Raw genomic sequence first — 11,473 nt, 5'->3', positions numbered from 1 at the left:
CCTATCGTTGCCTATAAAAAAAAGAGAAACTCCAAGGGAAGAGGAACAGAAATATGTTGAAATTTTCTTCACAATACAGTAGTGTTAGAGTGTTCGTTTCAGGTAACCTGCTCTATAAATAAAAAGTATCTACAAGTGCAAGGAGGACCAAGGTCTATACTAACTGATCGAGTGCCAGCCTACAGGAGCTGTCTATTTCACAAATCACTACTGAACTTCACTATTTATAGACCTTGAGGGAGCAGGAAGGAACTGGGTTTTCATGTCCAGGGTTACATGTTAAAGATGTGGGGCAGGGATAGAAGTGCAAACCATATGCGAGGGGGTTATTAGAGGCGTAGGTTGACAATACTGTACATCACTTCAAAAAAGGACAAAATACATTCAGGAGCCCCCCTGGGCAGTTTGGGTAGAAGTCGTGTAGGAGGAAACCAAAGTGTAGGTGGCAGAAAATAGCTTAGTGAAGAGCGAAAACACTAAAAGATGATCTTATACGCTACATGCAAACTTCTGTGTTTATGAAATCCAACCATAAGGTTCACAGAGGAGTTACTGATGTGTTTGATCTGACTGTCTAAAATCTTCTAATAATTTCTCCTCTTGATTTTGTTTCAAACTATTACATTTATTGGATATTTAAAACAATTCAACAATAATTCCTTCATCTTCATCAAAATCACATTATTTTTCCTGTAACATTCATTCATTCACTATTTTACAGGTCAGAATTTCTCTCTACTGTTTTGGTAATAATCCCTTATCTTCTTCTTTGCTTGAAAAAAAATCCATCTGCTGATCTCTAGGGCCCCCTGGTGCTCAAAAACACGACTAACACTACCAACATTTTAAAAAGTGACTTCAGCTGATAGCCCTTTAGGTTGCGACTGGGTTTGCCTGTGAGAGCCGGGGCACCTTGTGATTTTTTTAGGGGGATGGGGGTATATTTTTTTAATGTGGCTGGGGGTTGCCCTACATTCCAAACTTGGTGCCCAAATGGCTCCAAAAAAGCCCCGCCCCTTACAGGCCACCTCAGGAAAGCGCACACCTCAGCGATTGGAAGCTACGGCCCCTTCTGACTGGGGACCAAAGGGTTTTTTGTGACAGTGGAAACAGAAGAAGGTGCTTATGGTACACAAATACTGTACATTACTAAGCCAAAACCAGGGGACCCCATCTCTGATTACTACTGACAAGGTGTTCCAGTTTTACAGCAGACAACAGCACACAGCTTCACTAGTCTAAAACTATACTTATATATGTGTACTCTACTGGTAAGATTATGGTTACACATCACATCAAAACACACACTGACCAAACATTCTCACTCCCAACCTTTTTACCACTTTGTCATTTTTCAATGCGCTTTGTCATGACCCCTTGATGTCACTTTTTGACGCTCAGGGTCTGGAACCCTTGGTGTAATTTTTGTTGTGTGCAGAGTACTGTAAAACCACTCAGTAAGTGGTAGGGAAAGATCGTAGTTGGGTTAACAAATGTACGTTTGAGGGACCAACACATTCTCACTCCCATCGCGTCAAAAAGCTATGATTGGTCTGGTGCCTTTGCGTTTGTTATTGACGCAAAAAGTCTCCTTTAGTGTCATATTTAGACATGTTTGGTCGGGAACCTTGGTGTCACTTTTTGACGCTCTGGGTCAGGACTATTGGCGTCACTACTTGACGCTCTCAGGACTCGCATCTAGCCCTTTGGCGTCATATTTAGACGCGCTTGGTCGGAACTATTGCCGTACTTTTTGACACTCTGGGTCGGGAGGTACGTTTAACTGACATGCAGCACGAGAACGGGACAGTTAGCTTTTGGAAAAGATGGTGGGTGGGGTTACAAAATGTACGACACAAACTACGGTCTCCTGGGTGAAAGTCCTGTGTTGTTTGACCCATCCACTTTCCAACCAATCTCCCTATGCAGATTTTAGGTCTTTCATACTACTCGCTACCGTTGTTGCTCCTAATACTACGTCATCTTACAGCACTGCGGTCCAGCTGCTGCTCTGCCCGGTGCGTGGCATACAGCCACTAAAGGGTGATTTTTGCGTCGGTATCCAACGTTGAGAGCCACTGATCAAGCGTCAGTATTTTACGAGATGGGAGTGAGAACGGGTTGGAGTGACGCGCCACCCCATGATGCATCCTTGTGTGGATGTTCGGTCTTTAAGACTACTCCTTACCATTGTTGCTCTTCATACTACGTCATTTCACAGCACTGCTACGCCCTATACAGACGCTAAAGGGTGCCTATAATGGCCACTGACCAAGCATTAGTATGTTGACAAGTTGGGAGTGAGAACAGGTTGACATAGAAATGGATTCCTTCTTGTGTGTGAATTTTGTGTATTAATGTCTTTCCTTTTTCCTTAGTTCCCTTACAGCCCACGCAGGTTTCATTTGAGAAGGTGTGTGAAAATGCGTGTGTGCATGGGACTGTTTGTGGTTGTGGATACTGTGTGTGTGTGGGGAGTGGGAGGGGTGGGGGATGGGGGGGGGGGGGAGTTGGTGGGTGGATAGCTTTGGTATATCCACAGATAGACGCTGGGCGCTGTAAGGGAAGGCTGCTGCAAGGTCTTTGGTGGTGACCCGCAAAGAGAGCTTCTCGGGTCATCCTGGTCCTGCCTCGGTCGTACTGGTCTAGTTTGGTTTGGGTCAGAGTGTGATTGTCATGATGGAGAGCCGAATATGGCCAGAACAGCGTCCATGCACTAGAGTTACAGACTGATGATGGCGGTCACATCCATGGCTCTATATAACTAGCCACATGTAAGGTGCTAATGAATAACACCCTAATACTAGATACTACTCAGATACTAGAATGCCCTAAAATGACGTTCACGTTCACATGCATATACGTGTTAATAAATACTTACTCTAGCCTATATTCATGTAGTAGTGGATTGGCTACAAAATGTGAGATGGCACACAGCTTAAAGCTGCACTCAGCAACATTGCAATAATGTGGTTCCAAATGGCAGTAATAAGGGAAGATTTGAACTTCAGTAATCAATAATGTGATGTCTCATGTTCACCAGCCTTGCTGTCTCTGTGATGCTCTATACAGAATCAAACCTAATGGAATAAAGCTGTCTGTGGATAAGTGCCTCTTAGGAGACAGTTTAATTAGATTTTTCTTTTCTCCATGGCAGAGAAGTGATATAACAAACACAAGAATCTGTAGTGTCCCGATTAGTGTGAATAAGACAATCTTGCATTGCACTCATCATCAAGATTATTCAAAAACAAATATGGTTGTACTTTGGCCATATCGCATACACATTATCATGGGAAAAGCAATACAAATGGATGGAGGTGCACATTTGTGCCAGCTAAGCTCCCTGGTGGTGTAGTGGCTAGGTCTCAGTTCGCTAATGACTTGCGGCCTGAAACACATGTATGCAGATGACTTTTTTTGCATTCAAAGTGTAGTTTACAAATTTGACATAAAATCTTACCAAGTGCAGCTTTAAATCAGCGTAGTGTACTATAGCTAGCTATGCTCTTACTACTTAGACTAAAAAAAGCTAACAAATCCTCTCTAAGCACTACAGGTGCACTCGGCTACGATGGGCTGTGCTCTGTTGTCTTTTAAATTCTGGACACACCCTCTGACCCTCACAAGTCACTCATAGAGAGAAGAAACCATCTCTTAAAAAAAACAGTGAGAGAGATACTCACATTTTGTCCATACAACAACAAAATAATAACTGCTTGCAAAAATACTGATGCATAACACTTTTTCATTAAGGTACCACCTAAAGGTTGTGTTTTCCTTGCCCACACTTTCACCTCTTCTCACCTTTCCAAATTACATTATTAACAGCAGCTCATATCATATAGACAGCGTCACGTCCTTTTCTGTGGAGGCGTGGGTGGTGGGGGTGCAGGGAAAGAAAGAGGAGACAGCAAACACAAGAATAAAACTGCAAGAACAAAAACAGTTGCTTAAATCGTTTAACTGCTGGGCGAGGGGAGAGGGGGGGGGGCAACACATATGTTATTTTACAGTGGAGTAGGGAAAAGATGGCAGACAAAGGGATCTGGATGAAATAGATGAAGCAAAGAGAGAGCTGTCTCCACCTTGTTCATGAACTTTCCTTCCTGTTGCTGTCTCGTTCTACAATCTACCATGTCTGATCCGGAGAGTTAAGGTGTGTCTCAATTGGATACTCCCATGAGTACACTATGTACTTAATTGTGTAGTGGGTACATTTCAACAGGGTAGTGTTGTCTCAAATCGCGCACGGTTGTTATGCACTGATCAAAAATGCCTCTACCTTTGCATTTTAATGGTAAATTGCAGCCGGGCAGAGCATTACCGCCACCTATTGTCGCCTGCCAAAATATATATCGGCTTGCTTCATCACTATCTGAATATAGAATAGTAGTACTTACTGAATAAACAAGTGTATGAAGTACATTTGTAAAGTTCAGTGTTCGCATGTTTCAATCATGACCGCAGCATTTTCCTCGAAGTTTGAAAGAAACGTTGGTGGTCCTGTAGCTTGGTGTGGGCGATTTGAGACACAGCAGGAGTCACACCTTCTATCCTTCACCTTTTCCTCATACCCCACCCCCGTCATTTCTTGGCCATCATCCCTTCGGTCTTGCTCTTTCCCTCTCCATCCCTCCACCCCCTCCCTCTTTCTAGGGCTGGCCGACTCCTCAGCAGGACACCTCCATGGTGTGGGTGACCGGGCCGACTCCCTCAGTGCTGTCGGAATGGGTGCAGGCCCGAGAGCGGGACCCGTCGATGGAGCTGGCGCTGGTCAGGGAGGCCGTCCTGGAACGAGCCAGGCGGGTCATACTGGCGGAGGGCACTGGGACGGGGAGGGGTGGAAACAAATCAGAATTCAGCATTACATTTTGGAAAAAAAAGTGTGTGATCATTTGATATTGTGGAGATGTTGGGAGTACATGCTAATGTGGACAACTGAAAAATATCATTCTGCGCGTGAGAAAAGGCAGCTGGCTGGCTCACACAACAGCCCTGAATGGTTAGAGTTGTTCATTAAAGAGCTCCTATTATACTTCTTTTCAGTGTCTTATTTGTACTCTGGGGGTCTACTAAAAAAGGTTTACATGCTTTGATGCAGGGCTGTAGTACTTGAGAAAATGTTTTCTATTGTCTTGGACTTGTCTTGGACTCTTGGTAGTTGGACTCGGAATGGTCTCGGACTCAGCCATATGACTTACCAAACTTTCTTGTTGGTCTGGACCGAGTCCAGCACTTAATGCTCCTTTTAAACATAACCATTGATGAAGCGTGCTTGTTCAGAAAACAGGTGTTGGTTTAATTCAAAATCCATCTAGAACAGGCATTGACATTGGTCGCCTGGTGTTTGCCTGGCTGCATCATATACCGCAATTATCAGGCATCAATCATTTTCAGAATTCTATTTTTCTGTCTCTCATTTGGACTCTGTCTTGACTCGGTCTCGACTAGTCCTGGGCTTTGACTTGTCATGGACTCGACAAATTTGGACTTGACTACAGCCCTGCTTTGATGTTCAAAAAACATTGTTTTTCATTGCCATTGGTGTAGCTCCTCTGCCTGTCTGAGCTCTTGGCCCGCCTTCCTGAAAAGCCCAGTCTGTTTTGATTGGTCAGCTGGCCCACTCTGTTGTGATTGGTAAACCAAATTCAAACAAGCCACTGGGCGGCCTGTGCTTGTTCAGGCAGCACCACTGGGCAGCACATATGAAAAACTGGGCAGGCGTATTTCAAACAGGAATGTGGGCGAGGCGTTTTTAGGTAGTTGAGATAAGGAGAGAAAGCTCCATTTGGAGTGAAATGTTTTGTTTTTTTACTTTACACATCTATTACATATACAAAAAACTATATAACACACTAAAAGACGAGAAAAATTCAAAAAACATAATAGGGGCTCTTTAAAGCTGTCAGTGTGTCTACAAACAGACACATTTTCGGCATCGTGCACTGTGTTATATGAAGCTTATTGTTATGGAATTGTATTAAATTAGCCTAGTTATTAATTAATAATCAATTAATTAATAGCAAGTGAATTGAGATTGTTTTGTCAACTGCTGTTTCCAAGGTTAGGAATTACGCGTTTTGCTCTATGTATCAATCCTGTTTCTGAATATGTTAAGCTTGAGGTTTAACAAAAGTATAATAATTCCGTAAGATATCTGTAGAATTCATGCAATAAAACAATACATTATTGATGTAATTGTCAAATAATTATTTTAGTCGGTAGGTAAGTTTAAAGCAGTGATGAATAAAAAAAAGGTCTACAGTTGAAATGATTACCACGCCTCAAGCATATATATATTCATATGGTGTCGGAATAATCAGGAAAATGACTTCCCGACTTCACACTGCATAAACAATGTGAGTTAACAGCACTCCGAGTACCGTTTTCTTTTATGTAGCATTCATTTGGAGTCATATTTTTGGGCCACCTGAAACATTTTTACTTTCCCTTTAGATCTGTTTTGGTCTCTACCAACTCCTGAAGAAAATATCAGGCTCTGAAGCTGCTGAAAGCGCAACTATGTTATCCAGCTCGTTACAAACGTTGCTTTATCTGTTATTTGGCACTTTCGGGTAGTATATGGGGGTTAACCAGAGTGTTTTCTGATACTGTAAGCTTGATGAAAGTGGACTTTGTGGGCCAGAAAACCACAACAAAGAGCTACAAGAGGCTAAAAAGAAGTTGCAGGAAACTGAGGGCTGAGGCATAATTCTTCACAATAAATGACTCCTTTCGCATGTCACACAGTAATTTGATCCATGTTAATATTGATAAGCGCAGCATTAAAGAGCTGATAACCTGGAATTAATTTATTATGGTTATGGTTTGAGCATGAACAATTTAAAACACTGGCTCCAGCTTTAAGAGACCTGTATAAGTCCAAGCGATGCTGGGTGAGTCTTCTTTGGTTCTAGAAAAAATTTCAAGTTCTGCTTTCATTGAGGCTGCAGAGTCTTTGTACGGTTTTCAACAAAAGCCCAGAGCCCTAGAGGACAATTTTGAGTCTCTCATTCAAAGTACACTTTGAATGTTTCATAATGTATACTTTGCTTACGTGGTTTAGGCTTAGCAGTTTAGCACAGAACGCACATAACCCTGAGGACAATTGTTTTTGAACAGCATTTTGTGGTTAATTAGCTTAAGTTCTGATTTGATGACAGAAACTAGATTTACTGTTCTGTTGACCATTCTCCTTTAAAGGCTAAATTTGTAATTGTCTAAGGTTGGTTGTCATTTAAAGACATTGTCTGTTGAAAACTTATTCCAAAAGGCTGTGCTCGAAGCTAGCTGAAGGCCATGCAAAGAGTAGTATTGGAGATGCAATGGCAAAGGAATGTGGAAAGAGGAAGTAAGGGCAGTATATTTTTCTGTGGGAGGAAAATATATTTGTAATAAAACAATGATGGGGGTTTAATGTCCTTGGGATAAAAAAAACAAACCACTAGAAATGACAGCAAATGTAAAATTGCCCAAAATAATGTATTCATAACCAAATAAAATTAAAATAAATTTCACAATGCCAATGTCATCGCACAGGGCAGCAATAAGAGGTCAGAGGATGAAGGGGGAGGAGGAAGTACCTGGCCCTCCACTCAACCTCCGATCCTTCACATAAGCGACTGAGAGAACGGGGCGGGGGGGAGACAGAGGGCAAGATTAACACAGCTCATGTCCCTCTGCATGAAACACATGACATCACAGCACACACACATAACTACGATAACACAGCCGCTGAAATAGTTATTAGAAATGATTGCAAGGGCAAAGACACAAACATATCAGATCACACTCTCATGGTACGTGTCCACAGTCAACACATTTTCATGAACGGGTTCTTATGATATCGTACGAAAATGTATGCACACCAAAACGTATGATATCATACGAAACTAGGAGACTGCTGGCTGGTCATATGACGCCGGCTGGTCACGTTCTCTAGTTTCTAGTTGTTTAAGCTGCTACAGAGCTTTGTGACGCTGGGTACAGACCTCCGTCATAGCTCGGTCGTATCAGCTGCAGTTAGTAGATGTGTTTAGCCGCTACAGAGCTCTGCGACGCCGGCTACGGTGCTCCGCATGGTGCTCTGTTCTATCAGCGGTAGTTGGTGGTTCAGTTACCCGAGAATAGTTGATTTTGAGCTGGGTACAGAGCACCGTTTTGGCGGACATTGCGGTTAAGTTTAGGCACCCAAACCACTAGTACTGATTCAAAACAGTAACGGGTGTCGCCTCTGACTCTCTCTCACACACACACACACACACACACACACACACACACAGAGAGAGAGAGCGTCATACAAGGACGTCCAGCAGCTTCTTGTGCAGGTACTGCTTCAGCTTTGGATTAAAATACTCCCAAGAGACATGCATTTACCCCGGGAAGCAAACTCTGCTCAATGGCATGAAAGTCCTGTGTTTTAACACCCATCCACCTGAAGCCCCTCTCTACACTGCCAGCCGCGTTCTCATACAGCAGCAGTCAATGTGGTTCACGAAAGTTTTGAATAATTACGAATTATAATGCTGAACTTTTTGTAGCTGTTTGAACGTATGGTTCATGAGAACAGGCTGCCACAGTGGCGTTTTCCGATGGCAGGGATCGCCCAGCTTCCCAGCATTGGACGCAGTTTCTATTTACTGACCACTGACAAGCAAATAAAACAGGCTACACCCTCCTACAACCGCGATGGCTGCACCTGATTGGACTGACGCTTCACTCGTGCGCTCTCTGCTCCCAGATTTGAAAACAGACCAACATGGCGGCTCGTTTGGAAACTTTCGCATATTTTACAAAAATAGTTCTGCCACTGGGTTCCTGAAAACATTTAATGTGAGAAATAAGCTATACAGTTGCTGAACCTGTGTTCACTTTAGATCGACCATGGTCAATTTAAAAGACTGACACCCCTCATTTGCAAAAAGTAGCCTGGATCTCACCTTTATGCAAATGAGGAGCGGGCAACTCCACTTAATTCGCTACGACGCTACCAGAATGCATTGCCACATGGACAATAAAATGGGAAACAACACTTGCCAATGGACACGTACCATCACTTACTAACTACAGTCTCTTTTTCTGGATACTTACTGTAGCCCATTCCCTGCAGGAAATACTTGAAGGCTTCGGTCAGCTTCCCGGGCTGGAAAACAACACATCATTTTCATTTCACTGAATTTGGAGCCAACAATGTCATATGTGGATGATGCATTCACGGTCTGTCTGCATTTGATTGCACAGCTGCCTGTGGATTATGCAGGTTTGTTTGAGTGTTACCTGTGTTAGCTGGGGAAGTCCACCAGAGTCAGCCATCTACCAAGAGAAGAGAGAGCAGCAATTAACCAAACTGCTAATAGCTCGCAACCAGAGTGTACCCCCTCTTACTTTGCCTGCCTCTGTTCTGCTAGCAACGGGTAACTCGTGTTTTTTTCTTCTTGTCTTTGCATCATATGTGGTGTAAATTATATATTGTAGGAGTTAGCTCTAAAATAATCGTATTTGAATTTTACATGTTTCGGCAGTGTTGGGGAGTAACTAGTTACATGTAACAGCATTACATAATGAATTACAAAATAAAGGTAACTGTTAACATGTTACAGTTACTGGGAATTAAATTACATGTACCTATGAAAATGTTCGTGAGTACATTGGGGGTTACATCTGAATATTTTATGTAAAAAGCTAGGCTATATGTTGAATAATATTCATTATTAAAATGATCAAACATCATCATGTTTTTCATGTGTGCGCAATGTATTCCTTTGCCATTTCCAGCCACAGCTGTTTAGTAAAGTTTGATGCTATAATGATGCTTTCGATTGGTTCTGCTGTTTGAATTTGCAGCGCCGCCTGTCTGACAGTTACATTGCCTCTCAAGCTGTCTGAGAGGAAATGGAAATGCCCCTCTGGAAATACCAAAAAAACAGTTCATTCATAAAATCTGAGAAGGGTTCAAAAATAACGTTAATAAATAAAGAATGTTTGCCAAAATGTTGATGTCCAACCACAGGAAACACCTGCAGGTATGTAAGTTTAATTAATCTTAATTCATTTTAAAAAGAGTTTGACAGTAGTAATTGTTGAGCACTGCTGTAAGGTTAACACTGCCAGGTTTAAACATTTGAAAATGTACGCCACAAATACCAAGATATCGTACTGCATCCAGTCAGATTTTGCAGTATGCAATCCCAAAACGTTCTCATTCCCAATCTGTCAAATACTGACACTTGGTCATTGGCTCTCACCCTTCAGCGTCTGTATGGGACGCACCGGGCAGAGCAGCAGCTCAACCGCGGCGCTGTAAGATGACGTAGTATTAAGAGAGGCAACGATAGCGAGTAGTATGAAAGACCTAAATGCCGCATAAGGAGGTTGGTTGGGGTGATGGATGGGTCAAACAACACAGGACTTTCCCCCAGGAGACCGGGGTTCATGTCCCGTTCTTGTCCCGCTTGTCACTGAAACATACATTTTATAATCCCACCCACCATTTTTTCGTAAACCTAACTGTCCCATTGTTGTGCTGCATGTCAGTTAAACGTACGTCCTGACCCAGAGTGTCAAAAGTGACGTCAAGAGTCGCGAACAAGCGTGTTTAGATATGACGCTAAAGGTCTCCTTTATAACAACGCCAAAGGCACATGCCAAAGCATCCGTATTTTAAGCGATGTGAGTGAGAATGTGTTGGCAAGCCAGCATGCATTTCTGTCATATTCTGACCCATAATCCTTTGCAGCATATGAGCAAAAGGATCAAAGTTCAAGCCACAATGTTATAAAGGAAGTATGCCCCAATTGTATGCATTCTGCATGCAACGGTACATACTTTGTTAGGGCTGCTGCAGTACGTACTAAAAGTAATGTCAATGTAGAATGTTTACAATGTTCAAAATTGAGCATTTGTTTAGTTGTTTATTTTGCATAAGTAAGAAGTTGATTTAAATTCAAGTTGTGCTTGCACATCAAAACAGACTTTTTCGTGTAATGATGGAGTAGCTGTAGGTGAGATGAAGACAAATGGCTACCTTCAGGAAGGTGGTGTTGGTTGGGTCCAGTTTGGAATTGCACTCCACCTTAAGGACAAAAACAGCAGGTTGAACTGAATAAGGCAAAAAGCTAAAAGATGATCAGGACTCGAAGAGGAACTGTGAATGTACTGTATTTATAGTGCATACATGGAGAATATATCTGTGTGTGTCTGTCTGTCTGCTGTCTGTCTGTCTGTCTGTCTGTCTGTCTGTCTGTGTTTGTGTGTGTGTGTGTGTGTGTGTGTGTGTGTGTGTGTGTGTGTGTGTGTGTGTGTGTGTGTGTGTGTGTGTGTGTGTGAGTGCCCAGATACTGCAGTGTGCTGCAGCGATGAGTCATCCAGGCAGGCTAAGAGCACAACCGCAGTGCACACACACACACACACACACACACACACACACACACACAACACACACTTACAGTAGACAGATGTGCACAGATACACA

At 42.7% G+C, this 11,473-nt stretch overlaps 1 protein-coding gene across 7 annotated transcripts in view; it reads right to left on the bottom strand.

The window, feature by feature from the left end:
• Positions 1 to 3,731: 3,731 nt before the first annotated feature.
• ndrg4 (NDRG family member 4) overlaps positions 3,732 to 11,473 on the bottom strand; it is a 71,393-nt gene continuing 63,651 nt past the window's right edge. For 5 of the 7 annotated variants that reach the window (XM_039807841.1, XM_039807843.1, XM_039807839.1 and 2 more), the window contains 5 exons: positions 11,027 to 11,074; positions 9,280 to 9,315; positions 9,094 to 9,145; positions 7,587 to 7,625; positions 3,732 to 4,828 (listed from right to left, as the gene is read on the bottom strand). In XM_039807841.1, the coding sequence (XP_039663775.1) occupies positions 4,674 to 4,828; positions 7,587 to 7,625; positions 9,094 to 9,145; positions 9,280 to 9,315; positions 11,027 to 11,074 (330 nt within the window). In that variant the 3' untranslated portion in view covers positions 3,732 to 4,673. The remainder of the gene's footprint in view (positions 4,829 to 7,586; positions 7,626 to 9,093; positions 9,146 to 9,279; positions 9,316 to 11,026; positions 11,075 to 11,473) is intronic. The other 2 variants (XM_039807840.1, XM_039807845.1) reach the window with 1 other exon arrangement.

This window comes from Perca fluviatilis, chromosome 8, assembly GCF_010015445.1.
Source record: "Perca fluviatilis chromosome 8, GENO_Pfluv_1.0, whole genome shotgun sequence".
In the NCBI taxonomy this organism is placed as follows: Eukaryota; Metazoa; Chordata; class Actinopteri; order Perciformes; family Percidae; genus Perca; species Perca fluviatilis.
The sequence above is the reverse complement of the archived record's forward strand: the minus strand, read 5'-3'. Positions and strand labels throughout refer to the sequence as shown.